The sequence below is a fragment of the Drosophila bipectinata genome, chromosome 2L (genome assembly GCF_030179905.1).
Source record: "Drosophila bipectinata strain 14024-0381.07 chromosome 2L, DbipHiC1v2, whole genome shotgun sequence".
Lineage (NCBI taxonomy): Eukaryota > Metazoa > Arthropoda > Insecta > Diptera > Drosophilidae > Drosophila > Drosophila bipectinata.
Window position 1 is genome coordinate 7851504 of NC_091736.1, and position 26439 is coordinate 7877942.

General features: G+C 45.6%; 11 protein-coding genes and 1 long non-coding RNA gene across 12 annotated transcripts; 5 read left to right on the top strand and 7 right to left on the bottom strand.

Annotated features, from left to right (window-relative positions):
- Window positions 1-306: 306 nt before the first annotated feature.
- On the top strand, window positions 307-1134 carry mRpS23 (mitochondrial ribosomal protein S23). Its single transcript, XM_043211430.2, has 3 exons — window positions 307-457; window positions 509-670; window positions 726-1134. Exons 1-3 carry the CDS (start codon window positions 414-416, stop codon window positions 1087-1089), a joined length of 570 nt encoding a protein of 189 aa, XP_043067365.1. The 5' UTR covers window positions 307-413; the 3' UTR covers window positions 1090-1134.
- An 11-nt stretch (window positions 1135-1145) lies between these two features.
- Window positions 1146-2062, bottom strand: Polr2C (RNA polymerase III subunit RpII33). The gene has a single exon (XM_017253150.3). It carries the CDS (start codon window positions 1971-1973, stop codon window positions 1146-1148), a length of 828 nt encoding a protein of 275 aa, XP_017108639.1. The 5' UTR covers window positions 1974-2062.
- Window positions 2063-2527: 465 nt separating this feature from the next.
- Window positions 2528-4422, bottom strand: LOC122321482 (uncharacterized). The gene is made up of 2 exons (XR_006246123.2): window positions 2719-4422; window positions 2528-2651 (listed from the first exon to the last, which is right to left on the bottom strand). It is a non-coding gene; the product is annotated as an uncharacterized lncRNA (long non-coding RNA).
- A 31-nt stretch (window positions 4423-4453) lies between these two features.
- Window positions 4454-10761, bottom strand: LOC122321481 (uncharacterized). Its single transcript, XM_070276951.1, has 2 exons — window positions 4649-10761; window positions 4454-4568 (listed from the first exon to the last, which is right to left on the bottom strand). Exons 1-2 carry the CDS (start codon window positions 10759-10761, stop codon window positions 4454-4456), a joined length of 6228 nt encoding a protein of 2075 aa, XP_070133052.1.
- A 13-nt stretch (window positions 10762-10774) lies between these two features.
- On the bottom strand, window positions 10775-12843 carry LOC138925741 (uncharacterized). Its single transcript, XM_070276952.1, has 2 exons — window positions 10922-12843; window positions 10775-10889 (listed from the first exon to the last, which is right to left on the bottom strand). The coding sequence occupies exons 1-2, from the start codon at window positions 12841-12843 to the stop codon at window positions 10775-10777; spliced, it is 2037 nt and encodes a 678-aa protein (XP_070133053.1).
- Window positions 12844-14085: 1242 nt separating this feature from the next.
- Pop4 (ribonuclease P/MRP subunit POP4) lies at window positions 14086-14909 on the bottom strand. Its single transcript, XM_017253181.3, has one exon. It carries the CDS (start codon window positions 14788-14790, stop codon window positions 14170-14172), a length of 621 nt encoding a protein of 206 aa, XP_017108670.2. The 5' UTR covers window positions 14791-14909; the 3' UTR covers window positions 14086-14169.
- Window positions 14910-15189: 280 nt separating this feature from the next.
- On the top strand, window positions 15190-15712 carry GatC (glutamyl-tRNA(Gln) amidotransferase subunit C, mitochondrial). Its single transcript, XM_017253291.3, has one exon. It carries the CDS (start codon window positions 15266-15268, stop codon window positions 15710-15712), a length of 447 nt encoding a protein of 148 aa, XP_017108780.2. The 5' UTR covers window positions 15190-15265.
- Window positions 15709-16856, top strand: PolG2 (DNA polymerase subunit gamma-2, mitochondrial). Its single transcript, XM_017253290.3, has 2 exons — window positions 15709-16399; window positions 16455-16856. Exons 1-2 carry the CDS (start codon window positions 15709-15711, stop codon window positions 16853-16855), a joined length of 1092 nt encoding a protein of 363 aa, XP_017108779.2. The 3' UTR covers window position 16856.
- On the bottom strand, window positions 16809-18378 carry Orc5 (origin recognition complex subunit 5). Its single transcript, XM_017253288.3, has 2 exons — window positions 17204-18378; window positions 16809-17149 (listed from the first exon to the last, which is right to left on the bottom strand). The coding sequence occupies exons 1-2, from the start codon at window positions 18299-18301 to the stop codon at window positions 16865-16867; spliced, it is 1383 nt and encodes a 460-aa protein (XP_017108777.3). The 5' UTR covers window positions 18302-18378; the 3' UTR covers window positions 16809-16864.
- A 32-nt stretch (window positions 18379-18410) lies between these two features.
- Arpc1 (Actin-related protein 2/3 complex, subunit 1A) lies at window positions 18411-20220 on the top strand. Its single transcript, XM_017253289.3, has 3 exons — window positions 18411-18491; window positions 18557-18823; window positions 18891-20220. Exons 2-3 carry the CDS (start codon window positions 18751-18753, stop codon window positions 19949-19951), a joined length of 1134 nt encoding a protein of 377 aa, XP_017108778.2. The 5' UTR covers window positions 18411-18491; window positions 18557-18750; the 3' UTR covers window positions 19952-20220.
- Window positions 20221-20338: 118 nt separating this feature from the next.
- On the top strand, window positions 20339-24202 carry PolG1 (DNA polymerase gamma, catalytic subunit tam). Its single transcript, XM_017253285.3, has 3 exons — window positions 20339-22440; window positions 22501-23311; window positions 23381-24202. Exons 1-3 carry the CDS (start codon window positions 20478-20480, stop codon window positions 24051-24053), a joined length of 3447 nt encoding a protein of 1148 aa, XP_017108774.2. The 5' UTR covers window positions 20339-20477; the 3' UTR covers window positions 24054-24202.
- Window positions 24168-26424, bottom strand: b (glutamate decarboxylase-like protein black). Its single transcript, XM_017253286.3, has 3 exons — window positions 25478-26424; window positions 24950-25317; window positions 24168-24891 (listed from the first exon to the last, which is right to left on the bottom strand). The coding sequence occupies exons 1-3, from the start codon at window positions 26222-26224 to the stop codon at window positions 24294-24296; spliced, it is 1713 nt and encodes a 570-aa protein (XP_017108775.2). The 5' UTR covers window positions 26225-26424; the 3' UTR covers window positions 24168-24293.
- Window positions 26425-26439: the final 15 nt, after the last annotated feature.

Here is a 26439-nt window from a genome sequence, read left to right on the forward strand (position 1 = left end):
TTTCATTTCATTACCTTCTAAAAACTTATGATAAAAAAAAGACTTGTTTCCAATTTTACCGGAAATACAATTGTTCTTTTTTTCGAATTCTCTTTATTTAACACGGTGAGGTTTGTGACTTTGCTGAATTTTCTTTTGCTTGAAAATTTGCAGTCTTTTTATTTTTTAAGAAAAAGACTTTCCTTTGTATAACTAGCCGCACAGAAATTTATAAATATAAAATTTTTTTTTTACAAAACAATCAGATGCAGTTTTTAACTGGAAATTTGAAATAATTCACGTTCTTATCGATAATTTTTCATACAGGTTCCACTTTTGCCCACCGCTAGCGCTGCGGATTCCATAACCTGTAAACAAATAAATACACTTCCCGGTGCTTTCCTTGCATAACTATTTATAATAACTTGTCTAAAATGGCTCAAAGTAGGCTCGAAAAGATTGGGACTATCTTCACAAGGTTCGCATTGGCATGAAGTAATTGAACTTTTCTGACGCCACCCTTTTTCAGAGTTCAGGGACTTCTCCGAGGCGGCGCCATGAAAGCGGAGGATAAACCCATTTGGTACGATGTTTACGCCGCATTTCCTCCCAAGGCGGAACCCCGTTTCGACAGGGTGGCACCCCAGATCCCAGTAAAAAAAATATTTTACGTCGAAGATGTGGTTCGAGCGTAAGTCCCTCTTATGATTCTGGCGCTCCGAGTCTTTAATCTATGGTCTCTGCAGAAAGCTCCATAGGGAAAATAAGCCCCAGGAAACGATATCCCTGCTTGACAACCGACGTAGCTCCCAGTCGCAACAGTTCGTTCAGATCTATCAGAACTTAAAGACGCAAGGAGCGTTGGACGACCAGAAAATTTACGAAACTGCTTTGGACTTGTTGGCGGAGCAGCGTCAGCAGTCGAGATTGGCGGCCACCCCAGAGGAAGTTGCTCAAGAGATCGACACCGAAACGAAGTCCCAGCTGTTGAGTGACTTTAAGGAAGCAAGCGAGAGCCAAGCTTCAAAATCTTCCTCCGTGCCGCCTACGCCCAAGTCCAAAAGGGACGCGGGAGTCGGCATTAACATAGACAGTTTGTTCAAGGATTAGACAATATATTTTTTTCAACTAATAATAAACATGTGTACTTTAAAATGGAACACGTCTCAAACGGCCAGAGCATCGTTCTGTGACTCGTGGCTGAGCTGTGTCTGTAGATTGGACAGCTTGTTTTTAAGCACCTGTACGCCCATTACCACAATATTTTCGGGCTTGAGCGCACCAGAAGATTCTACATTGAAAAAGAACTTGTTTGGCTTGGCCTCCCAATTGTAGGGCGCTTCGTATTGGTCGTCCTCCAGCTCGGTGTGTTCACTCTTTGGCCACTCGTCTGGTTTGGGGTACAACGTGTGGCGCATAGAGTTATCCGGGTCGTATTCAAAGCAAACACCAGCCGTAGGATTCCACTTGGCATGTTCCTTGCCGAATCCTTTCTTGGCGTAGGCTCGCAGCTTCAGCTCCTGTCCCTTGCGCAGCTTTATGATCAGAATCTCGTCATTGCTCTCCCCATACTCGTTGTCCTCCTCTCCCTGATTTCGCGACGTCACTGGCAACACCTTGGCGTTGCTCGATTTGAGATCGGCGGTGGTCACGTGGCGCGTCTGCTCCTCGTTGCACTTTACGTCCAGGGTAAACTCTACGCTGCACTCGGGACAAAAGTCCAGGCAGATGCAATCACGAGTGTACTGTAAACGCTCCACGACGTCGTCGGAGATGAGCGGAATTAAGCCGATGCGGTGCGCCAGGAACTCATCCGACAGTACTGTGGAATTGGCCTCCAGTTGCACCCAGTCAATGGCCAGCGTCGGCGTCTCGGCGATAAAAACTCGTCGCAGGCTATTCGCCACACTTAACTCCGTGTCCTCCAGGACGAACTTAACGTTGTCATCGGTAAGCTCGGTTATTTGCACTGACGGCTGATTGGCATAGGGCATATCGTTTGTTTTTTGTTTTCAATGAAAAATTGGGAAAAAATATTGAGAATGCCGCTTTCTGGCTAGGGATGAGAAAAATATCTATTTTTATCAAAACATCGATTGGGCCACGGTATTGATATCGATCAGAAACAATGTGACCAGACTGCCAGACGAAAAAAAAATACTGTTATTTGTTATATATTTTAATTAAAAACGTATGTTCCAATTTGAATTCTTTTAAATATTATTAACTCTAAAATAAGCTTCTTTCTCCGAAAAAAATATTGTCAGGGGTCCAAAATGAGAAAAAAAGGCATTTTTTACAAACAAATACATTTTATAGCCACAAGATTTACATTACATAAAATTTTAGTCAAATTACCATAAAAGGCAGAGCTTCTTCTAGTGTTGTCTGTTGTAGGGACAGCCAGCTGAAGTATTAGCTTAATTAAGCTCGAACTTCACACACGATCCAATAGTTGCTTTAGCTCTCCACCAGAAAACGTTTCGATAAGCCTCTGGTCTTTGATTAATTAAAGCCATGGGTCCAATTGAGCTGATTTTCTCCAACCTTATCCGGTTGGTCCCGATATAAAAGCTTTTCAAAGACCATCCACACTTTGAAATAATCAACAAAGTCTTAAGTCCATCCGCATCGTGCTTACCGATTCAAGAATTAAAAAAGCCCTTAAACAACTGAAAAAAAAAATGTTTTTAAATGCATATATAAATAAGAATTAGTGACTCTTTCCACAAATCATACCATTTTTTAAATGTTGCTTTCGAATGCTTCTTATTTGTGGGTATTAGCCATGCATTATTGAGGTAGGAATTCATACTCCATAAATGGGTTATAAAAGTGGAAACTCTTTCTTGTGGATTTCCTCGTTGGAATATAGGGATTGGAAATCTTTATACGCCTTCTTGGTGTAGACGCTATAAACGGATTGGAAATAACAATACTCAATCTTGTCGGTTTCGACGTTTTTGGACTTCTCGTTGAATACTCAAAGGGATTCGGTATAATTATAGGTCTCCTCGTCGGTTGTGTCGTTTTTGATTTTTTAGTTGTCTTTTTAGAACTATTAAAAGGATTTGCGATAATTATTGGCTCCCTTGTTGTTTTAGTTGCTCCTTTTTTCGTCGTCCTTGTGGCACTCATGAATGGATTTGGGATAACTAATGGTTTTCTCGTTGTCTTTGACGTTGTAGTTCTTCTCGTTGTCCTAGTATAATCTTCATAGTCCATAAACGGATTTGAAAAATGAAACCTCTCTCTTGTTGTTTCCATATAGTGATTGGAGACAACTAATAGTGGTCTTTGGGAAGATGCCTGAAAGGCTCCAAAAGGATTCGGGAGAACAATTGACTTTCTCGTTGGATTTTTAGTTGTTCGAGTGACACTCACAAAAGGATTTGGGATGATTATTGGGCTTCTTGTTGTTTTTGACGTTGTTGTCCGTCTTGTCGTGCTATCCAAATCTTGATAGTCCATAAACGGGTGAGGAAAGTGAAGCCTTTCCCTTGTTGTTTCCATATAGGGATTGGAAACACTTATAAGCCATCTGGTTGTAGACGCCTTAGGATACTCAAATGGATTCGGGACAACTATTGGTTCTCTTGTTGCCTTCCTCGTTGTGGTTTTTGACGTCGTCCATACAGAAACTTCAAATGGATTTGGTATAATTATAGGCTTTCTCGTGGTCTTACTCGTTTTTGAGTTTTCAGTGGTTTTTTTAGAAGCCTCAAAGGGATTTGGTATAATTATTGGCTCTCTCGTTGTTCTTGTCACACTTAAAAATGGATTTGGGATAACTATTGGGCTTCTCGTTGTTTCTGACGTTGTTGTTTCACTTGTCGTCCTAGTATAGTCTTCATAGTCCATAAACGGATTTAAAAAATGAAACCGCTCTCTTGTTGTTCCCATATAGGGATTGGAAACACTTACTACCTTTCTTGTTGTAGATTCCGTAAGAGCCTCAAAAGGATTCTGGATAATTAATGGCTCTCTAGTAGATTTCGTCGCTCCTCTTGTCGTTAGACTCACAAACGGATTCGGGAGGACTATTGGCTCTCGTGTGGTCCTCGCTGTTGTGATTTTCACAGTTGTTAACCTAGAATCTTCAAAAGGATTGGAAATAATTAAAGGTTCCCTCGTTAGTTTTGCTGTTGTTTCGAAAATTTCAAACGGGTTTGGAATATCTAAGGACTTTCTTGTAGTTTTCAAAGTTTCAACTGTTTTCTCAAACGGATTGGGAACAACTAGCGCCTCTCTGGTAGTGTCTTCTTCCTTCATGCTGGTAGTATCCTCAAACGGATTGGGAATCAATAGTTCCTCTCTCGTTGATCCAGTCGACGTTGATGTAGAATTCTCGAAAGGATTTGGAACAACCAATGGCTTCCTTGTGGTTTTCAGCGTAGTCGCTGTGGGATCGAAAGGATTAGGAACAACTAGCGCCTCTCTGGTAGTGTCTTCTTCCTTCATGCTGGTAGTATCCTCAAACGGATTGGGAATCAATAGTTCCTCTCTCGTTGATCCAGTCGACGTTGATGTAGAATTCTCGAAAGGATTTGGAACAACCAATGGCTTCCTTGTGGTTTTCAGCGTAGTCGCTGTGGGATCGAAAGGATTAGGAACAACTAGCGCCTCTCTGGTAGTGTCTTCTTCCTTCATGCTGGTAGTATCCTCAAACGGATTGGGAATCAATAGTTCCTCTCTCGTTGATCCAGTCGACGTTGATGTGGAATTCTCGAAAGGATTTGGAACAACCAATGGCTTCCTTGTGGTTTTCAGCGTAGTCGCTGTGGGATCGAAAGGATTGGGAACCACTAGCGCCTCTCTGGTAGTGTCTTCTTCCTTCATGCTGGTAGTATCCTCAAACGGATTGGGAATCAATAGTTCCTCTCTCGTTGATCCAGTCGACGTTGATGTGAAATTCTCGAAAGGATTTGGAACAACCAATGGCTTCCTTGTGGTTTTCAGCGTAGTCGCTGTGGGATCGAAAGGATTGGGAACCACTAGCGCCTCTCTGGTAGTGTCTTCTTCCTTCATGCTGGTAGTATCCTCAAACGGATTGGGAATCAATAGTTCCTCTCTCGTTGATCCAGTCGACGTTGATGTGGAATTCTCGAAAGGATTTGGAACAACCAATGGCTTCCTTGTGGTTTTCAGCGTAGTCGCTGTGGGATCGAAAGGATTGGGAACCACTAGCGCCTCTCTGGTAGTGTCTTCTTCCTTCATGCTGGTAGTATCCTCAAACGGATTGGGAATCAATAGTTCCTCTCTCGTTGATCCAGTCGACGTTGATGTGGAATTCTCGAAAGGATTTGGAACAACCAATGGCTTCCTTGTGGTTTTCAGCGTAGTCGCTGTGGGATCGAAAGGATTGGGAACCACTAGCGCCTCTCTGGTAGTGTCTTCTTCCTTCATGCTGGTAGTATCCTCAAACGGATTGGGAATCAATAGTTCCTCTCTCGTTGATCCAGTCGACGTTGATGTGGAATTCTCGAAAGGATTTGGAACAACCAATGGCTTCCTTGTGGTTTTCAGCGTAGTCGCTGTGGGATCGAAAGGATTGGGAACCACTAGCGCCTCTCTGGTAGTGTCTTCTTCCTTCATGCTGGTAGTATCCTCAAACGGATTGGGAATCAATAGTTCCTCTCTCGTTGATCCAGTCGACGTTGATGTGGAATTCTCGAAAGGATTTGGAACAACCAATGGCTTCCTTGTGGTTTTCAGCGTAGTCGCTGTGGGATCGAAAGGATTGGGAACCACTAGCGCCTCTCTGGTAGTGTCTTCTTCCTTCATGCTGGTAGTATCCTCAAACGGATTGGGAATCAATAGTTCCTCTCTCGTTGATCCAGTCGACGTTGATGTGGAATTCTCGAAAGGATTTGGAACAACCAATGGCTTCCTTGTGGTTTTCAGCGTAGTCGCTGTGGGATCGAAAGGATTGGGAACCACTAGCGCCTCTCTGGTAGTGTCTTCTTCCTTCATGCTGGTAGTATCCTCAAACGGATTGGGAATCAATAGTTCCTCTCTCGTTGATCCAGTCGACGTTGATGTGGAATTCTCGAAAGGATTTGGAACAACCAATGGCTTCCTTGTGGTTTTCAGCGTAGTCGCTGTGGGATCGAAAGGATTGGGAACAACTAGCGCCTCTCTGGTAGTGTCTTCTTCCTTCATGCTGGTAGTATCCTCAAACGGATTGGGAATCAATAGTTCCTCTCTCGTTGAGCCAGTCGACGTTGATGTGGAATTCTCGAAAGGATTTGGAACAACCAATGGCTTCCTTGTGGTTTTCAGCGTAGTCGCTGTGGGATCGAAAGGATTGGGAACCACTAGCGCCTCTCTGGTAGTGTCTTCTTCCTTCATGCTGGTAGTATCCTCAAACGGATTGGGAATCAATAGTTCCTCTCTCGTTGATCCAGTCGACGTTGATGTGGAATTCTCGAAAGGATTTGGAACAACCAATGGCTTCCTTGTGGTTTTCAGCGTAGTCGCTGTGGGATCGAAAGGATTGGGAACCACTAGCGCCTCTCTGGTAGTGTCTTCTTCCTTCATGCTGGTAGTATCCTCAAACGGATTGGGTATCAATAGTTCCTCTCTCGTTGATCCAGTCGACGTTGATGTAGAATTCTCGAAAGGATTTGGCACAACCAATGGCTTCCTTGTGGTTTTCATCGTAGTCGCTGTGGGATCGAAAGGATTAGGAACCACTAACGCCTCTCTGGTTGTGTCTTCTTCCTTCATGCTGGTAGTATCCTCAAACGGATTGGGAATCAATAGTTCCTCTCTCGTTGATCCAGTCGACGTTGATGTGGAATTCTCGAAAGGATTTGGAACAACCAATGGCTTCCTTGTGGTTTTCAGCGTAGTCGCTGTGGGATCGAAAGGATTGGGAACCACTAGCGCCTCTCTGGTAGTGTCTTCTTCCTTCATGCTGGTAGTATCCTCAAACGGATTGGGAATCAATAGTTCATCTCTCGTTGATCCAGTCGACGTTGATGTGGAATTCTCGAAAGGATTTGGAACAACCAATGGCTTCCTTGTGGTTTTCAGCGTAGTCGCTGTGGGATCGAAAGGATTGGGAACCACTAGCGCCTCTCTGGTAGTGTCTTCTTCCTTCATGCTGGTAGTATCCTCAAACGGATTGGGAATCAATAGTTCCTCTCTCGTTGAGCCAGTCGACGTTGATGTGGAATTCTCGAAAGGATTTGGAACAACCAATGGCTTCCTTGTGGTTTTCAGCGTAGTCGCTGTGGGATCGAAAGGATTAGGAACAACTAGCGCCTCTCTGGTTGTGTCTTCTTCCTTCATGCTGGTAGTATCCTCAAACGGATTGGGAATCAATAGTTCCTCTCTCGTTGATCCAGTCGACGTTGATGTGGAATTCTCGAAAGGATTTGGAACAACCAATGGCTTCCTTGTGGTTTTCAGCGTAGTCGCTGTGGGATCGAAAGGATTAGGAACAACTAGCGCCTCTCTGGTTGTGTCTTCTTCCTTCATGCTGGTAGTATCCTCAAACGGATTGGGAATCAATAGTTCCTCTCTCGTTGATCCAGTCGACGTTGATGTGGAATTCTCGAAAGGATTTGGAACAACCAATGGCTTCCTTGTGGTTTTCAGCGTAGTCGCTGTGGGATCGAAAGGATTGGGAACCACTAGCGCCTCTCTGGTAGTGTCTTCTTCCTTCATGCTGGTAGTATCCTCAAACGGATTGGGAATCAATAGTTCCTCTCTCGTTGATCCAGTCGACGTTGATGTGGAATTCTCGAAAGGATTTGGAACAACCAATGGCTTCCTTGTGGTTTTCAGCGTAGTCGCTGTGGGATCGAAAGGATTGGGAACCACTAGCGCCTCTCTGGTAGTGTCTTCTTCCTTCATGCTGGTAGTATCCTCAAACGGATTGGGAATCAATAGTTCCTCTCTCGTTGATCCAGTAGATGTTGATGTAGAACTCTCGAAAGGATTTGGAACAACCAATGGCTTCCTTGTGGTTTTCATCGTAGTCGCTGTGGGATCGAAAGGATTAGGAACCACTAACGCCTCTCTGGTTGTGTCTTCTTCCTTCATGCTGGTAGTATCCTCAAACGGATTGGGAATCAATAGTTCCTCTCTCGTTGATCCAGTCGACGTTGATGTAGAATTCTCGAAAGGATTTGGAACAACCAATGGCTTCCTTGTGGTTTTCAGCGTAGTCGCTGTGGGATCGAAAGGATTAGGAACAACTAGCGCCTCTCTGGTAGTGTCTTCTTCCTTCATGCTGGTAGTATCCTCAAACGGATTGGGAATCAATAGTTCCTCTCTCGTTGATCCAGTCGACGTTGATGTAGAATTCTCGAAAGGATTTGGAACAACCAATGGCTTCCTTGTGGTTTTCAGCGTAGTCGCTGTGGGATCGAAAGGATTGGGAACAACTAGCGCCTCTCTGGTAGTGTCTTCTTCCTTCATGCTGGTAGTATCCTCAAACGGATTGGGAATCAATAGTTCCTCTCTCGTTGATCCAGTCGACGTTGATGTAGAATTCTCGAAAGGATTTGGAACAACCAATGGCTTCCTTGTGGTTTTCAGCGTAGTCGCTGTGGGATCGAAAGGATTGGGAACCACTAGCGCCTCTCTGGTAGTGTCTTCTTCCTTCATGCTGGTAGTATCCTCAAACGGATTGGGAATCAATAGTTCCTCTCTCGTTGATCCAGTCGACGTTGATGTAGAATTCTCGAAAGGATTTGGAACAACCAATGGCTTCCTTGTGGTTTTCAGCGTAGTCGCTGTGGGATCGAAAGGATTAGGAACAACTAGCGCCTCTCTGGTTGTGTCTTCTTCCTTCATGCTGGTAGTATCCTCAAACGGATTGGGAACAACTAGCGCCTCTCTAGTAGTGTCTTCTTCCTTCATGCTGGTAGTATCCTCAAACGGATTGGGAATCAATAGTTCCTCTCTCGTTGAGCCAGTCGATGTTGATGTATAATTCTCGAAAGGATTTGGAACAACCAATGGCTTCCTTGTGGTTTTCAGCGTAGTCGCTGTGGGATCGAAAGGATTGGGAACCACTAGTGCCTCTCTGGTAGTGTCTTCTTCCTTCATGCTGGTAGTATCCTCAAACGGATTGGGAACAACTAGCGCCTCTCTGGTAGTGTCTTCTTCCTTCATGCTGGTAGTATCCTCAAACGGATTGGGAATCAATAGTTCCTCTCTCGTTGATCCAGTCGACGTTGATGTAGAATTCTCGAAAGGATTTGGAACAACCAATGGCTTCCTTGTGGTTTTCATCGTAGTCGCTGTGGGATCGAAAGGATTGGGAACCACTAGTGCCTCTCTGGTAGTGTCTTCTTCCTTCATGCTGGTAGTATCCTCAAACGGATTGGGAACAACTAGCGCCTCTCTGGTAGTGTCTTCTTCCTTCATGCTGGTAGTATCCTCAAACGGATTGGGAATCAATAGTTCCTCTCTCGTTGATCCAGTCGACGTTGATGTAGAATTCTCGAAAGGATTTGGAACAACCAATGGCTTCCTTGTGGTTTCCATCGTAGTCGCTGTGGGATCGAAAGGATTAGGAACAACTAGCGCCTCTCTGGTTGTGTCTTCTTCCTTCATGCTGGTAGTATCCTCAAACGGATTGGGAACCACTAACGCCTCTCTGGTAGTGTCTTCTTCCTTCATGCTGGTAGTATCCTCAAACGGATTGGGAACCACTAACGCCTCTCTGGTACTGTCTTCTTCCTTCATGCTGGTAGTATCCTCAAACGGATTGGGAATCAATAGTTCCTCTCTCGTTGATCCAGTCGACGTTGATGTAGAATTCTCGAAAGGATTTGGAACAACCAATGGCTTCCTTGTGGTTTTCAGCGTAGTCGCTGTGGGATCGAAAGGATTAGGAACAACTAGCGCCTCTCTGGTTGTGTCTTCTTCCTTCATGCTGGTAGTATCCTCAAACGGATTGGGTATCAATAGTTCCTCTCTCGTTGATCCAGTCGACGTTGATGTAGAATTCTCGAAAGGATTTGGAACAACCAATGGCTTCCTTGTGGTTTTCATCGTAGTCGCTGTGGGATCGAAAGGATTAGGAACCACTAACGCCTCTCTGGTTGTGTCTTCTTCCTTCATGCTGGTAGTATCCTCAAACGGATTGGGAATCAATAGTTCCTCTCTCGTTGATCCAGTCGACGTTGATGTAGAATTCTCGAAAGGATTTGGAACAACCAATGGCTTCCTTGTGGTTTTCATCGTAGTCGCTGTCGGATTGAACGGATTAGGAACAACTAGCGCCTCTCTGGTTGTGTCTTCTTCCTTCATGCTGGTAGTATCCTCAAACGGATTGGGAACCACTAACGCCTCTCTGGTAGTGTCTTCTTCCTTCATGCTGGTAGTATCCTCAAACGGATTGGGAACCACTAACGCCTCTCTGGTAGTGTCTTCTTCCTTCATGCTGGTAGTATCCTCAAACGGATTGGGAATCAATAGTTCCTCTCTCGTTGATCCAGTCGACGTTGATGTAGAATTCTCGAAAGGATTTGGAACAACCAATGGCTTCCTTGTGGTTTTCAGCGTAGTCGCTGTGGGATCGAAAGGATTAGGAACAACTAGCGCCTCTCTGGTTGTGTCTTCTTCCTTCATGCTGGTAGTATCCTCAAACGGATTGGGAATCAATAGTTCCTCTCTCGTTGATCCAGTCGACGTTGATGTAGAATTCTCGAAAGGATTTGGAACAACCAATGGCTTCCTTGTGGTTTTCAGCGTAGTCGCTGTGGGATCGAAAGGATTAGGAACAACTAGCGCCTCTCTGGTTGTGTCTTCTTCCTTCATGCTGGTAGTATCCTCAAACGGATTGGGTATCAATAGTTCCTCTCTCGTTGATCCAGTCGACGTTGATGTAGAATTCTCGAAAGGATTTGGAACAACCAATGGCTTCCTTGTGGTTTTCAGCGTAGTCGCTGTGGGATCGAAAGGATTAGGAACCACTAACGCCTCTCTGGTTGTGTCTTCTTCCTTCATGCTGGTAGTATCCTCAAACGGATTGGGAATCAATAGTTCCTCTCTCGTTGATCCAGTCGACGTTGATGTAGAATTCTCGAAAGGATTTGGAACAACCAATGGCTTCCTTGTGGTTTTCATCGTAGTCGCTGTGGGATCGAAAGGATTAGGAACAACTAGCGCCTCTCTGGTTGTGTCTTCTTCCTTCATGCTGGTAGTATCCTCAAACGGATTGGGAACCACTAACGCCTCTCTGGTAGTGTCTTCTTCCTTCATGCTGGTAGTATCCTCAAACGGATTGGGAACCACTAACGCCTCTCTGGTAGTGTCTTCTTCCTTCATGCTGGTAGTATCCTCAAACGGATTAGGAACCACTAACGCCTCTCTGGTTGTGTCTTCTTCCTTCATGCTGGTAGTATCCTCAAACGGATTGGGAATCAATAGTTCCTCTCTCGTTGATCCAGTCGACGTTGATGTAGAATTCTCGAAAGGATTTGGAACAACCAATGGCTTCCTTGTGGTTTTCAGCGTAGTCGCTGTGGGATCGAAAGGATTAGGAACAACTAGCGCCTCTCTGGTTGTGTCTTCTTCCTTCATGCTGGTAGTATCCTCAAACGGATTGGGAATCAATAGTTCCTCTCTCGTTGATCCAGTCGACGTTGATGTAGAATTCTCGAAAGGATTTGGAACAACCAATGGCTTCCTTGTGGTTTTCAGCGTAGTCGCTGTGGGATCGAAAGGATTAGGAACAACTAGCGCCTCTCTGGTTGTGTCTTCTTCCTTCATGCTGGTAGTATCCTCAAACGGATTGGGTATCAATAGTTCCTCTCTCGTTGATCCAGTCGACGTTGATGTAGAATTCTCGAAAGGATTTGGAACAACCAATGGCTTCCTTGTGGTTTTCAGCGTAGTCGCTGTGGGATCGAAAGGATTAGGAACAACTAGCGCCTCTCTGGTTGTGTCTTCTTCCTTCATGCTGGTAGTATCCTCAAACGGATTGGGAATCAATAGTTCCTCTCTCGTTGATCCAGTAGATGTTGATGTAGAACTCTCGAAAGGATTTGGAACAACCAATGGCTTCCTTGTGGTTTTCATCGTAGTCGCTGTGGGATCGAAAGGATTAGGAACCACTAACGCCTCTCTGGTTGTGTCTTCTTCCTTCATGCTGGTAGTATCCTCAAACGGATTGGGAATCAATAGTTCCTCTCTCGTTGATCCAGTCGACGTTGATGTAGAATTCTCGAAAGGATTTGGAACAACCAATGGCTTCCTTGTGGTTTTCAGCGTAGTCGCTGTGGGATCGAAAGGATTAGGAACAACTAGCGCCTCTCTGGTTGTGTCTTCTTCCTTCATGCTGGTAGTATCCTCAAACGGATTGGGTATCAATAGTTCCTCTCTCGTTGATCCAGTCGACGTTGATGTAGAATTCTCGAAAGGATTTGGAACAACCAATGGCTTCCTTGTGGTTTTCATCGTAGTCGCTGTGGGATCGAAAGGATTAGGAACCACTAACGCCTCTCTGGTTGTGTCTTCTTCCTTCATGCTGGTAGTATCCTCAAACGGATTGGGAATCAATAGTTCCTCTCTCGTTGATCCAGTCGACGTTGATGTAGAATTCTCGAAAGGATTTGGAACAACCAATGGCTTCCTTGTGGTTTTCATCGTAGTCGCTGTCGGATTGAACGGATTAGGAACCACTAACGCCTCTCTGGTTGTGTCTTCTTCCTTCATGCTGGTAGTATCCTCAAACGGATTGGGAATCAATAGTTCCTCTCTCGTTGATCCTGTAGATGTTGATGTAGAATTCTCGAAAGGATTTGGAACAACCAATGGCTTCCTTGTGGTTTTCAGCGTAGTCGCTGTCGGATTGAACGGATTGGGAACAACCAGAGCCTCTCTGGTAGTGTCCTGCATGTTAATCCCAGTTGAATCTTCAAATGGGTTTGGAATTATGAGTTCCTTCCTTGTTGTTCCCACTGTTGTTGATGTGGAGTCTCCAAATGGATTAGGTACTTCAATTTTATTTCGTGTTGATTTTGTCAATGATGCTGTTGTATCCGTAAATGGATTTGTTACTACTAATGACTCCCTTGTAGATTCGGTTTTTTGTGTAGTAGAATCTTTAAATGGATTGGGAATTTGTAACTCCTCCCGTGTCGTTTTCTTTGTTGTTGTCGTAGTTGTAGTCTCCTTGTTTGGGTTTGCAAGACTCAATTCTTCCCGTGTTGTTTTATCCAGTTGGGGCTCAGACTTTCTTGTTGTTTTATCCTTGTTCGGATTTGAAATAAATAATTCTGCTCTGGTAGTTCTTCTACTTGTAGTCCTTTTAGTTGAAGTCTCTTTATTGGGATTTGAAATAACTATTTCTTCTCTGGTTGTTCTTCTACTTGTAGTCCTTTTAGTTGAAGTTTCTTTATTCGGATTTGAAATAAATAATTCTTCTCTGGTTGTTCTTCTACTTGTAGTCCTTTTGGTTGTAGTCTCTTTATTGGGATTGGACATATTTATTTCCTTTCTTGTAGTTTTTCGGCCTGTTTCTGTTGAAGTTTCTTTATTCGGATTGGGTAAATCTATTTCCTTTCTTGTAGTTTTTCTTCTTGTAGACGTTTCTTTATTGGGATTGTATATATCTATTCTCTTTCTTGTGGTTTTGGCTGCTGGGGAACCGGGTATTTTTTTTTCCTGCAACGTACCCACCGACAATTCTTCTGTTGCCTCCCTTTTAAATTTCCAAAAAGGTATTACAAAACTCCCATTGGGATTAGAGTTAGCTATCGACCCTGGTGAAGTTTGGGATTTTATGGTAGCCGAAATCTGAGCTGATGATTCTTTTGGATCTGAAGCGTGTTTGCGTTCTGGGTCTGGGGCGGTTTCTTCTCTAAGCTTTGCAAAAGATTCGTGTATATCGGAAGTTCGGTCTTCGGCTGCAGCTGGCTCATCCAAATATAAACATACGTAGAAGATTACCAATAGTAGAAAAAAATGCACCAGTATCACAAAAATTATAATCATTTGTAAAAATTTTGTTTCCATTCTAAAAAGCAAATATAACGATAATTTATTAAAGTTGTACAAAAAAATTAAAAATCAGAGCACCCTTAACATTCATGATAATTTCCGAAAAAAAAAAAAAACTGGGAAGATAAAGAATTTTTTGGACCGTGAATGGACTTATTTATTACAAAGGTAACAATAGGATTTCTAACAATAATTTATAGCTAATAATAAAAAATGTTAATTTTATATAAAAGGTTCTACATAATTCTTTATTTTTTTAACACTTCTTTCCGCAGGTCGAATGTTTAGGTGTTGGCCAAAGATGGTAAATTCCATGTTTCCTACTTGTAAGCCAAAGACGCATTCGCTCTTTGGTATGGACCTTATACGATGGTCAATACCAAGAAGCTTTAGGATGTTTTTTGTGTCCATTACGCATATGCCACATAGTCCTTCCAGCGTTTTGCATTTAGATTGAATAACGGTCAACAACGCGCCATGCAGATCCATTTTAACCAATTGCTTGCTGAATTCCTCGTACCGCGAATCGTGGACTTGGGGAACCTGATCGCCTTCTCTCAATCCCAAGTGCTCTCGAACATATCCCTTCCAAAGATTATTAAGTGGCAGTGCATCTTCATACTTCATCTGTTTTGTAGGTAGCGTGTTTAAGCCCAACTGGGCATATTCCCGCCGGTTCAAAGTCGTTGATTTGTGGGCTCTCCGCTTCCGCGTGTGCTGCTTCTTCATCTTTGTACCATCCAGCATTGTGATGTGGTCCGAGATGATGTTAACATTGCATCTCTGGTGGGGCACAACCAGATCTGTGATAAACTCCGTTAAGTTCGCTGTCGCGTGGTCCATATTAAAACAAATAAATAAAACAAAACAGTGTGACCATTTTCAAATCAGCTGTGTCAATCGGACAAAATCAGCTGTGTTTTGAAAACACGGATTTGAGAAGCTGTTAAAGTTGTTGCTTTCACTTGTTAAAACTAATAGAAATAAACAGAATAGTCACAAAATCGCCACAACTTTATAAGAAAGATCAATATGGGAATTGTTGGAATGTTCCTGGAATACTTATCAAACGAAATCAATCGTTGTGATCACGCTCACAAGAGGCAGGGGATATGTCGGACAAGAATTCTATCTTTCTTGTTTAAGAAAGCTTGAATCTTGTTTATCTCGTTCATTTTTGTTACTAAGAGCTTGAATTTTCCCGCCAATCCTTGATCCTTTTTGTTCAAGTAATACTACTTAAAGTCTGGTCCTACAAAAATATTTGAAAGATGGGCAACTCTGTTCGTGCGGACTTGCTTTTTTAATATTTTTGAGAATGTTGCGTTTGTTAAATAAACGTTTTTATTGCAAATTTGCAACAAAAACCAAAGTCAAGTCCGACAAGTTGAACTTCAAGCAACTTACGCACCCTACCAAGGTTCCACAGACCCCATTAAAGACCGCCTTCCCGGATACCTCTGCCAACAAAATAGAACTTGACCCAAAGAGCATTCAATTGCTGGAGCGCCTGTCTTTGGTAGATCTGGACAGCGATCGAGCTTTGGAAACCCTTCAAAGCAGCATCCAGTTTGCTGACAAGATTATCCACATCCAAACCGATAAAGTGCGACCACTTTATACGGTTTTGGAGCTGCAGCAACTCCAATTACGCAACGACCAAGTGACAGAGGGCGACTGTCGTGCTAAAGTGCTGAGCAACGCCAAAGTTACGGACGAGGACTACTTCATCTCACCACCAGGCAACATTCCTCTCGAGCAATGAATCGTATTCAGCGTTGCTTTAAGTCCCTGTCCTCCGCTGGCTTCATTCGGATTCTGGATGATCATCAACTGGAACTGTTTTCACATGGGATAGCTTACTCTAAACTTCTTCAGCAGCAATGGTTAAATCTGCGTCCACTAGCCGCACATCTTGGGAGCACCCACAAATCTAGTTCAGACTCCAACCCACATCGTTTTGCCTTTACTCGCAGCCCACAGTTTCTTACCAATTTTAAGAAGCTTCTTGAAGACCATCCCAGAAAGGCTAAATGCCCTACATTGATCAAACATCAACAGAGTTCGTGTGTCCTCAACGATAATTCCCTGTTTAGAGTTAAGTCGCCGGGTACGGTGTTAACCACAGACTTCCTGGTAGAACCCTACCGCGCCCTGGAACACTTCTACAACATGCAACGCGAGAGCAAGATCTGGTGGATGCGGCTCTCTTCGGACCCCAGTAGGTTTAGCATTGTGCCCTGCCATTTGCCAGATGAGCTCGACTCTAAATCGTATCAGGCCATTGATATCACATCCAAATATGGAGAAGCGGGCGAAGTTATCGTGGAGAAACTGAGTCTCGTTAAGATGGAAGACAATGAAGGGTTCATTTTGCCCGATGCGCGAACTGGCGAGCGAGTTATCCCAACGGTGATACGATCTACGATTGATCTGGAAACGGCTACCATTGGTAATTACTATTAAAAATTTAAGAGATAAGTTAATTAATTATTTTTTTCCGTTAGCATTGCTCTTGGATGGCTGCGATCATAGGCGAGAAACTCAATCTCTGTTACTAAACCGTATTCTGGCACCTTATCAGTGCGGAATTGCCTGCCTTGATGAGGATTCAAGTCTATCGGATGACTTGAGGGATCTATGCCTGCACTTGACGAACGTAATCAGCCAAAGCGGGCTCCGCCTCTGCCAAGGAAGTGACTTTGAATTAACAAAAGAGTCTTCAAAGCTTCGATCAGATTACCTGACAGAATCGGATAAGCTAGGAGTGCCTTATACCTTAATGTTAAGCAACAAAACATTAAAAAATGGATTGCTGCAGCTGCGCAGCCGGGACACGATGATAGCGGAAACAATACACATAAGCGATGTACCAGACTATTTATTGAATATATTCAGAAAAGATTAAATTATAATTTTACATAAAATCGCAGAGGTACTGGCGAACATTAAAGCCCACTACCTTTCCGATCTGAAGAACAAACTCCAAACCCACGGTGCACTCCAGCCGAGCTGAGCCGTCCATGATGTTCTGCTCGCCGGATACAAAGCTAAGCAGTTTGAGATGGACCAAGGTTGAGATCTGGGATAGAAGGTTGCACGTTAAACCCACTTTCTCCTCTAGAATAGCATAGAAAATAGCCAGAAGACGGTCAATACTAAAGGACTTGGGGCCTACAAATGTTGACATCTTCTCTACGGTCTGCAAAAGAACTCAATTTTAATTGTGGTGAGAATAATGGACTAAGGAACCCACCTTTGCTCTGGCATTAACCGTCTGCATTCGCTTGCGCTGTTTCCCGTGGTGCTTGACGAAAAGACGTTTGTCTTGATTCGCGGCATTGTGACTGGCTAGAAACGCAGCAATCAGCAAATACTTGGCATAGTACGGCAGCTCCAGGGACTGGGCCATCTTACGAACGCTTTGATCCTCCAAGTTAGTGGAGCCTTCCGGCTGGTCCAGTGGCTTTTCGATGCGCATGTAGATTTGCGTAAGAGCCGACCTGAGAGGACCTGCGATATGTCGCCAGAGGCGGGATATGTCGGTAGCCTCCACACTGCCATCCAAAACAGGCTCCAAATAGATTGAAAAGCATTTCCTCGCAGTTAATTGAAGCTCTGGTAAATCACGACAAGCTTTGTAAAAAACGCTCAGGAATATGTTCATATACTTATTGTAGAAATCCTCGGTTATGACCTCCTTAAATATATCCAAGCGGTGGGGTTTTTTTGCATATTTTTTTATTAAATTACCACGCATCTGCGAAAAATCAGATACGAGGATCCGCTGAGTCTCTCCCTTGTTATACTGGGCCAAATGCAGTACGATCACATCACTCAGACCAGTTTTGTTGTAGAACTTCTCAAAGGGCAATTGCGACATGAGAATAACACATAGATTAAGTTTGGTTAGCTGTTGCAACCGAAGAAGAACGGGCAATACATTGGCGTCCATGTCTCGGAGGCGTTCTGCATTATCCACGGCAATGAGGAAACCCTCTGAAAGTCCCTCTGGATCGTCGTGCCACCGGCGCAGCTGCTCCACAAAATCCAGCATGTTGTCGGCTTTTATGGGGCCTTGTCCTGAAGCTAACGAATCCAACAAGTTCTCCAGCATAATCTTCGTGGTGTAGCACTCGATGGCGTTCAAGTGGGCTGTCCTCACCTTCTGCCTTCTGCTGCATTCTTTAAGAAACTCGCGCGTTATAGTTGTTTTTCCTGTTCCACTGTGTCCGAACAGGTAGATGGCCGAAGGATAAATGTCTTCGCAGTCTCCTATCAGGTCCCCCAATGTTTCAATAGTCGCTTCCCGGCAGGGAAACAGCGGCTCCAATGCCGTGCAAACTTCTGCCATTTCGGATTTGTAGCTTCGGAATGTTTACAAGCTGCTGGGCGCGAATTGTGTTTTGATTTGTGTGACCGTATTTCGTCTTCGGTGCATTTCCTGATGGTTGCCACATGGTCAACTATCGCTAATGCGTTGCTGCCGATGGCGGCGACGGTACAAGCCCATCACTAACGCCGATACTTTTGCTTCACTTTGGGTTATTAAATTGTGCATTTTACTTTTCGGTAAAGTTTTTAACACGGTTTTTCCTTACCTGTGCAGGAAAACCTGAGATCTTCCATCCCTCCAACGCTAGCTTAATCGTGTAGACGGCCCAGAGTCCGCGATTAAACCTAGATAGAAGCTCCGCCTGCGAAACAACGCCCACTCGAACGGAAAACTCCGGCGAACCGAAGAAACTACGTGTGGTTGGATATTGACATCATTTTGCATTCCAAGTGCATTTAGCTGCCACGATGGCTGAGACATTTACGTTTGGAACTTCCCTAGCGTCCATTACATGCCACGCCTGGAACAAGGACCGCACGCGTAAGTGGCACTCCGGTTGTTCCCAATTACTCATCGATTGTGACTCACTTGCTTTGTACCCCTGCAGAGATTGCTTTATCGCCGAACAACCATGAGATCCACATATACAGCCGCGATGGCAACGACTGGAAGCTGGCGGATGTGCTCAACCAGCATGATCTGCGGGTTATGGGCATAGACTGGGCCAAGAACACCAACCGCATCGTAAGCTGTGCCGCCGACCGAAACGCCTATGTGTGGTCGCAGGGTGAGGACGGAAAGTGGAAACCGACGCTAGTGCTGCTGCGCATCAATCGGGCGGCTACTTGTGTCAAATGGTCGCCATCAGAAAATAAGTTCGCTGTGGGATCTGGAGCCCGGCTCATTTCTGTGTGCTACTTTGAGTCGGAAAATGACTGGTGGGTGTCCAAGCACATTAAGAAGCCCATTCGATCGACGGTTACTTCGTTGGACTGGCACCCCAACAATGTTCTTTTGGTGGCCGGATCAACGGACTACAAAGTGCGGGTGTTCTCTGCCTTCATTAAGGACATCGAGGAGCCGCCAACGCCAACACCGTGGGGCAACCGAAAACCGCTTGGTCAGCTAATGGCGGAATTCCGTAACTCGCAAACCTCCGGTGGCGGATGGATTAACAGTGTTAGCTTCTCCAGCGATGGCAACAAAGTATGCTGGGTAGGTCACGATAGTTGCGTCAATATTGCCGATGCAACCAACGGGAATGCTGTAGTTCGCTGTCGTACCGGCTACCTGCCTTTCCTCTCCTGCGAGTGGGTGTCGCCCTCCTCCGTTGTTGTGGCCGGATACAGCTGTGTCCCGCTTCTCTACAGTCTTACTGCGGATGGGAAGCTGGTGCTAAGCGGCAAATTGGACAAGTCGCAGAAGCGGGAAGCCAGCGGCATTACCGCCATGCGCATATTCCAGTCGATGGATCGCAACATGCGTACTGAAAACACGGACACGGTGGTGGACTCTATTCATCAGAACGCCATCACAAGTGTACGACTTTACGCCGGGGACAAGGCGTGCGCCAACAAAGTGTCCACTTCTGGTGTCGACGGACAGTTGGTCATCTGGACCGTTGAGCAGGGTGGTATCAATGGAGGAATGCGCAACCTTCAGATCTAGGGTGTCTGGATTCTAGAGTAACGTGTTATTGTCTGTTAGCGAGTGTGTTGGCCTGGCCAGGTGCGCAGTATTTGCCAAAATGTTTTTCAAAATCGCTTTTCCCCATTGTTTTGTACCGTGCGAGAAAGCATTTTTACATAAATTAACTGGAGAGATTGTTCTTTTCTTCCACTTCCATAATGGTTCCGAAAGTCTGTGTGTATGTTTTAATGTGTTTCGCCTTTATAGCAAACTGAATAAAATGTTTTTATTCTTAACATTTAGAAAAATCTTTGAATATCTAAATTAATTGTCTGATTTGTCGAAAACTTGAAAACTAATTTGAATTTGTTTGAAGAACTTCTGTTAATGAATTTATATGCATAAACATTTAGAAGTTCGTGAAAATCGACGCATAAACCTATTGGCTGAAAACAAAGTGTGACCGTATTTAGAAAATCAAATCAGAACGTTGGGCAACACAATGTTTACTAAATGACCGCGCGTATAACAAAAACTGTATTTAAATTTAATTTAATAAGAAATTATGCAGCTATGCTTAATGCGAAGCTATGCCAGCAGAGCCAACCGGGAGCACTATGCCAGCAGTAGCATCAAGATCTTTCGTAAATTAAAACCATCAAACGCAAGGGTAAACAAACCGGATCAACCGGCAAATCTGGAGACACCAGCAGAGTATGCCGAAAATTTGGTAAAAGTACAGATGATCTCGAGGAATCTACATGCTCAACTCTTTCCTCAATGTCCAAGGAGCACTTCCGAGCAGCAGGTTGCCTCAGGGAAACTCTACCAAAAAGAACTGCGCCGCCATGGAGTCGATTTTGAGAACAGTACTTCGGTGCAGGACGTCCATTTAAGGCTTCCATCGCTCAGGGGCAGGGACATTGAGGAGCACTTTCACAATATAGCCAAGGAGCAAGTAGAGCCGTACGAGAATCTGTTGATGCCCCTAGTGAAGTGCGAGAAGCTTCCAAACAGGCCGAAACGGTGGGAACTTTTCGCTGGCTGGACTGCCTACGATCCTGTTGATGGTGCACCCACTCCAGTGGATCACCCACTGGAGAAGGGGTTAATATTTGATGTGGAGGTGTGCGTTAATGAAGGACCAACACCTGTTTTAGCCACCGCAGTCAGCTCGGAGCGATGGTACTCCTGGGTTAGCCCAAAGCTTACCAAACACCGTCTGAAAATCGTAGACACGGAACCCCTAGATATAGACAAAGACTCTGAGCGACCTCATTATAGGCCCGACGAGCTAATACCTTTGGGAACTGACGGGCCCGGTCTGGTGGTTGGACATAACGTCTCCTATGACAGAGCCCGACTTAAGGAGCAGTATTTGATCGAAGACACGGGAACCCGCTTTTTGGACACCATGTCGCTGCACGTGTGTGTTAGTGGGGTGACCAGCTACCAACGAGCCATGCTGACGTCAAAAAAAGAGCCCGCTCCCGAGGACCTAGGCTGGCTGGATAAAAGCTCACTAAACAGCTTAGTGGAGGTGCATCGCCTTTATTGCGGTGGTAGTCCGCTTTCGAAAGAGCCCAGAAACATCTTTGTTGAGGGAACACTGGAACAAGTGCGTCAACACTTTCAATCGCTGGTCAACTATTGTGCCGGCGATGTAGAAGCTACCCATCGTGTGCTTCGGGTTTTGTATCCTTTGTATGCAGAACGCTTTCCACATCCTGCATCCTTAGCGGGAATGTTGGAAATGGGCTCTGCCTATTTGCCAGTCAACTCAAACTGGGAACGTTATATACGAGAATCGCAGCTGACCTACGAGGATCTTAACATTGAGGCGAAACACCATTTGGGCCGTCGAGCAGAGGAAGCCTGCTCCCTGCTTCTGGACGAACAGTACCGTAAAAATCTCTGGTTATGGGACGAAGACTGGTCCGTTCAAGAGCTGAAGCTAAAACAGCCGCCCAAGCAAAAACCTTTGCCAACAGAGGAGCAGCCCGATAACGGCTCTTCAGCTGAGCAGCGTCGCCTGCAGACCAAATTTCAGTACCTGTACGATCAGAGGAGTCTACTACCGGCACGGCGGCCCTTGCTTCCAGGATATCCTTTATGGTATCGTAAGCTCTGCCAAAAGCCACCAAAAAATAGTAGCCCCGATGACGAAGTTTTAGAAAGTGAAGAGGAACCGTGGTCTCCTGGACCTACCGAGATCAGCACCGGCATGCAAATAGCTCCAAAGCTGTTGTCCCTTTGCTGGGAGGGGTATCCACTACACTACGAAAGAGAACACGGCTGGGGCTTCCTAGTTCCTTTTCGCAGCGAAGGATTGGGGAATGAACGGCTGCCCATTGAGCAACTATTAGAACGTTGCGCAGTTCCGGAGTATGCTCGTCAAAATGCGTCAAAAAGGGAGAGCGAATTCGCAATGGATATGCTTTCCGATCAACTGCAATACCATTTAGGCAAACAAGACTACAAAAAGAAACTCTCGCAAAAACAGCAGCGTTTGGAGACGCAGTATCAAGGTAGGAACTTCGACACATGTAAGAATGACCACACATTGACCACACTATTACTTTTCGCAGGCTCTGGAGTGTGGTGCAACAAAGTTTTAGATGATTGCTGCTTTTTTCTTAAACTACCGCACAAAAATGGGCCTAGCTTCCGGGTGGGCAACCCATTGTCGAGGGACTTCCTCAACAAGTTTTCGGAGAACATTCTCAGCAGCGGTGATCCCTCATGTAATGCAGCGGCTCGCGTTATCGAGATAGCTCGCATGATGTCCTATTGGCGCAACAATAGAGATCGCATAACAGGCCAGATGGTAGTCTGGTTGGAGCCTGAACAGTTGCCACCGGATGTGGCCAAGATCAGAGCCTATGGAGCCATTTGTCCCCAAGTTGTAACCTGCGGCACATTGACACGTCGTGCTATGGAGCCTACTTGGATGACTGCATCCAACTCCCGGCCGGATCGTTTGGGATCTGAGCTGCGTTCAATGGTACAGGCACCGCCCGGTTACAAATTGGTGGGTGCCGATGTGGACTCACAAGAACTGTGGATAGCTTCAGTCCTGGGCGATGCTTATGCCTGCGGTGAGCACGGAGCCACGCCCCTTGGCTGGATGACCCTAAGTGGAAGCAAGTCGAATGGCAGCGACATGCACTCAATCACCGCCAAGGCAGTTGGCATTTCACGCGATCACGCCAAAGTAATCAACTACGCCCGTATATACGGAGCTGGACAGCAGTTTGCCGAGACTTTGCTCCGCCAGTTTAATCCCACCTTCAGTGCTTCAGAGGCCAAGGCCAAGGCAATGAAGATGTTTGCCATCACCAAGGGTAAACGGGAGTATCGCCTCCGCGAAGAGTTCCATGATGAACTGGAGGACAGAGCGTAAGTGGCATCTACCAACTGCTACAATTATTTTTTAAGTATTTACGTTAAAAAATTATTTTCGTATAGTTACAGCAGTTACGAGGCTTCGCGATTGGCCATTCAGCGAAATCGGACCATAGCCGAGGTTTTTCATCGCCCCATCTGGCGGGGCGGCACCGAAAGTGCTATGTTCAATCGACTGGAAGACATTGCCACGCAACGGCATCCACAAACACCGTTCCTAGGAGGTCGTCTGAGCCGCGCCTTGGAAGCTGATTCAGATCCGAAGCAGGAGCAGCGGTTCCTGCCCACTCGCATCAACTGGGTTGTGCAAAGTGGAGCCGTGGACTTTCTGCACCTGATGCTGGTCAGTATGCGATGGCTCATGGGGTCCCATGTGCGCTTCTGTCTGAGCTTCCACGATGAGCTGCGCTACCTGGTTAAGGAGGAAGTGGCCTACAAAGCGGCACTGGCCATGCACATCACGAATCTAATGACCCGGTCCTATTGTGTATCTCGGATCGGCCTCAAAGACCTTCCCATGTCGGTGGCCTTTTTTTCATCCGTTGAGGTGGACACTGTTTTGCGGAAAGAGTGTACAATGGACTGCAAAACTCCCTCCAATCCGCACGGCCTTCACATCGGGTATGGGATTAAACCTGGTCAGAGCCTGAGCATCGCTGAGGCAATAGATAGCGCAGGTGGCAACGATGTCAGTAAGTGGCCATGGATCAGGCAGGGATCTACCCGACGAGTTTAAGCTACATACTGACAATAAAATGTGTTATTTAATTTTAAAATCCTTGCATAAGTCTTATTTTAGTTGCTATTCTAAGTTTTTTTTGGCAGGAATTTCTTCCAATAAAACTGCAGATTTAATCTAATTCAAATCACCTAAAAATATATATTTTTTGTCGCCATAATACTTAACATACAAGATAAAGAGAATGTTGCAACACGAAGCCAGGAAACAAGCGGCCGCTTCCACCGGCTAAACAGTTTATAGGTTTTGGGCCAGCGACTCGATCTCGTTAAGAAAGTAGAGCATGTCCGATTCCTCCAGGCAGGAGTTTTGCAGAACCAACCGGAAGAAGTTCGGCAGCTGGCGGAGCGGCTGGTAGGTGATCATCATGGAACCCTTCTTGATCATTCCCTCCTTGACTTTGGGAGCCACTTTGTGCAGGCGATCGTAGAACTCACGGTTGCGTTCCATTTGTCGCAGGCTAGGAGGCACGTACCAAAAGCTGATATTGGTGCACTCCGGCTGGTCAAGGACCAGCTCAAAGCCCGGACGTTCCCTAACCTTGGCGGTGAAGAACTCGGCCATGCGGAAGACCTTGTCGACGTGCGCCTCCAATCCTTGGCTGCCCTTGGCCTTCCACATAAACCAGAACTTGAAGACATCCGCCCGCCGGCCGCACTGAATATGTTTGTCACCCGTGTCGAAGGACGTGTCGTAGAATTTGTCCTTCTGAAATAGATACGTGGCATTGGTCGAGTGACACTGGGCCAGTATTTGCTGGTGGGGTGTCAGGAAGGTGGAGCACTGCTGGGATGCGGCCAGCAGCTTATGGGGATTCCAGGTCACGGAATCAGCCCTAAAAATCAAAAAATTTATGAATTAAAATTCAAATGACTTTATATTATTGCACCCACCGTTCGATTCCATTGAGTAAGTGTCGATGCTTTTTGGACATAAGAGCTCCACCACCCCAGGCAGCATCTACGTGCATCCACATGTTGTATTTTTTGCACAGATCCGAGATCCCCACTAGATCATCAAAAGCACCCAGCACGGTGGTTCCTGCTGTTGCAGAGACCATCAGAGGCTGGCAGTTGTTCTCCAGGCACACTTTAATTTGCGCCTCCAAGTCCTCCACTCGCATCTTTCCCACCTCGTTGGTGGCTATTTTTCGCACATGCTCGCTCCCGAAGCCCATGAACATGGCCAGTTTTTCCACAGAGTAGTGGGCGTCTTCGGAAGTGAAAATGATCAGGGGTTTGGCATTGAAGAGTCCATTTTTCTGTAATGGAATAGGGAAATTCAGTATTGTTTTTTGTTAGCTTATAATCGTGACTCATTCCAGCTTTCTGGATCAGTTCGTTTAACCGTAAGCGGTTCACCAACTTCCGGTTAACTGAAAACGACTGGGGGAGCTGAAGGGGATCCAAATGGATAGTTACCTTGGACTCGGGTGTGTATTTGTAGCGGGCACAGCTGATTGCGTAACCGTTGGCGATGGAGCCGCCAGGACAGAATATTCCATCCCCCTGGCCGCCGTTGGGAAAGCCCACGATTCGCCGCATCTCTGCCAGCACCTGCTCCTCCATCAATGTAAAAAGCGGTGCCACTTCGTAGGTATAAACACTGGGATTGAGAGCATCGGTGAGCCACTGACCCACTAGGGCATATGGATCCACACCCGAATACAGCTGATTGATGAAATATGGATGGCCTGTCTTCACCGAGAACCGGATCGTTTCCCTGAGCAGCTCACGAAGCTTATCCTGCGACTCCCCTTTCTCGCGCAACTGGAAGTCGAAGAGCTGTCGCAGCTCGGCGGGCTCGTGCCACTCGACGACCTTGGAGGAGCGATTGGTGCCCTGAAACACAGCCAGCTTGATGATCTCATCGATGCAGGCCCGGATAAATCCATCGAACTGGGCGGCCGGATGGCTGGCCACAAAGCCTGACAAACTGTCTTTAGACTCCAGGTCGTTGTTATTATTATTGTTGCCGTTGGTGGCAATACCTCCGTTGGTGGCTAACATTCTGCGGGCGTTCTCGAAATCGACTGCGACAGTATCAGCCGATGACGACGTGGTCGCCACCAATGTGTTAACGCTTGCCAAATCATCGCCACTTGTACTGTAAGGCTTAAATATAGATTCCTTAAAGTGATGTGTGGGATAGTTCTTGCTGGCCAGCATTTTCTTGGCTCTTGGGTAATGTTTATACTGTAAATGTCTTGGCGAACGCTTCTATACGATGTATGGTGGTGTCTGGTATTGCTGTGGTTCCTGGTCCTGTCGCAGCTACTTGGCGGGTGGCTGCGGATTGCACTTGACAATGATTCTGAATGATCCGCTGGCGAACTGAATGAACTGGCGCTGTTGTTGCTGCTTTTATAAAAGCTTGCCGACTT

Excerpts from the sequence above, each read along its gene's own strand:
- mRpS23 (XM_043211430.2), top strand. The coding sequence starts at position 414 with ATGGCTCAAAGTAGGCTCGAAAAGATTGGGACTATCTTCACAAG. Across the intron at positions 458-508 it reads ATTGGGACTATCTTCACAAG|AGTTCAGGGACTTCTCCGAG; the intron begins GTTCGCATTGGC and ends ACCCTTTTTCAG. Across the intron at positions 671-725 it reads GTCGAAGATGTGGTTCGAGC|AAAGCTCCATAGGGAAAATA; the intron begins GTAAGTCCCTCT and ends TGGTCTCTGCAG.
- Polr2C (XM_017253150.3), bottom strand. The coding sequence starts at position 1,973 with ATGCCCTATGCCAATCAGCCGTCAGTGCAAATAACCGAGCTTACCGAT.
- LOC122321481 (XM_070276951.1), bottom strand. The coding sequence starts at position 10,761 with ATGAAGGAAGAAGACACAACCAGAGAGGCGCTAGTTGTTCCTAATCCT. Across the intron at positions 4,569-4,648 it reads GAACTATTGATTCCCAATCC|CGACTACGCTGAAAACCACA; the intron begins GTTTGAGGATAC and ends TCGATCCCACAG.
- LOC138925741 (XM_070276952.1), bottom strand. The coding sequence starts at position 12,843 with ATGCAGGACACTACCAGAGAGGCTCTGGTTGTTCCCAATCCGTTCAAT. Across the intron at positions 10,890-10,921 it reads GAAGACACAACCAGAGAGGC|CGACTACGCTGAAAACCACA; the intron begins GTTAGTGGTTCC and ends TCGATCCCACAG.
- Pop4 (XM_017253181.3), bottom strand. The coding sequence starts at position 14,790 with ATGGACCACGCGACAGCGAACTTAACGGAGTTTATCACAGATCTGGTT.
- GatC (XM_017253291.3), top strand. The coding sequence starts at position 15,266 with ATGTTGCGTTTGTTAAATAAACGTTTTTATTGCAAATTTGCAACAAAA.
- PolG2 (XM_017253290.3), top strand. The coding sequence starts at position 15,709 with ATGAATCGTATTCAGCGTTGCTTTAAGTCCCTGTCCTCCGCTGGCTTC. Across the intron at positions 16,400-16,454 it reads TCTGGAAACGGCTACCATTG|CATTGCTCTTGGATGGCTGC; the intron begins GTAATTACTATT and ends TTTTTCCGTTAG.
- Orc5 (XM_017253288.3), bottom strand. The coding sequence starts at position 18,301 with ATGGCAGAAGTTTGCACGGCATTGGAGCCGCTGTTTCCCTGCCGGGAA. Across the intron at positions 17,150-17,203 it reads CGGTTAATGCCAGAGCAAAG|ACCGTAGAGAAGATGTCAAC; the intron begins GTGGGTTCCTTA and ends GTTCTTTTGCAG.
- Arpc1 (XM_017253289.3), top strand. The coding sequence starts at position 18,751 with ATGGCTGAGACATTTACGTTTGGAACTTCCCTAGCGTCCATTACATGC. Across the intron at positions 18,824-18,890 it reads CTGGAACAAGGACCGCACGC|AGATTGCTTTATCGCCGAAC; the intron begins GTAAGTGGCACT and ends GTACCCCTGCAG.
- PolG1 (XM_017253285.3), top strand. The coding sequence starts at position 20,478 with ATGCAGCTATGCTTAATGCGAAGCTATGCCAGCAGAGCCAACCGGGAG. Across the intron at positions 22,441-22,500 it reads TTTGGAGACGCAGTATCAAG|GCTCTGGAGTGTGGTGCAAC; the intron begins GTAGGAACTTCG and ends TACTTTTCGCAG. Across the intron at positions 23,312-23,380 it reads GATGAACTGGAGGACAGAGC|TTACAGCAGTTACGAGGCTT; the intron begins GTAAGTGGCATC and ends ATTTTCGTATAG.
- b (XM_017253286.3), bottom strand. The coding sequence starts at position 26,224 with ATGCTGGCCAGCAAGAACTATCCCACACATCACTTTAAGGAATCTATA. Across the intron at positions 25,318-25,477 it reads AATACACACCCGAGTCCAAG|AAAAATGGACTCTTCAATGC; the intron begins GTAACTATCCAT and ends ATTCCATTACAG. Across the intron at positions 24,892-24,949 it reads TTACTCAATGGAATCGAACG|GGCTGATTCCGTGACCTGGA; the intron begins GTGGGTGCAATA and ends TTTGATTTTTAG.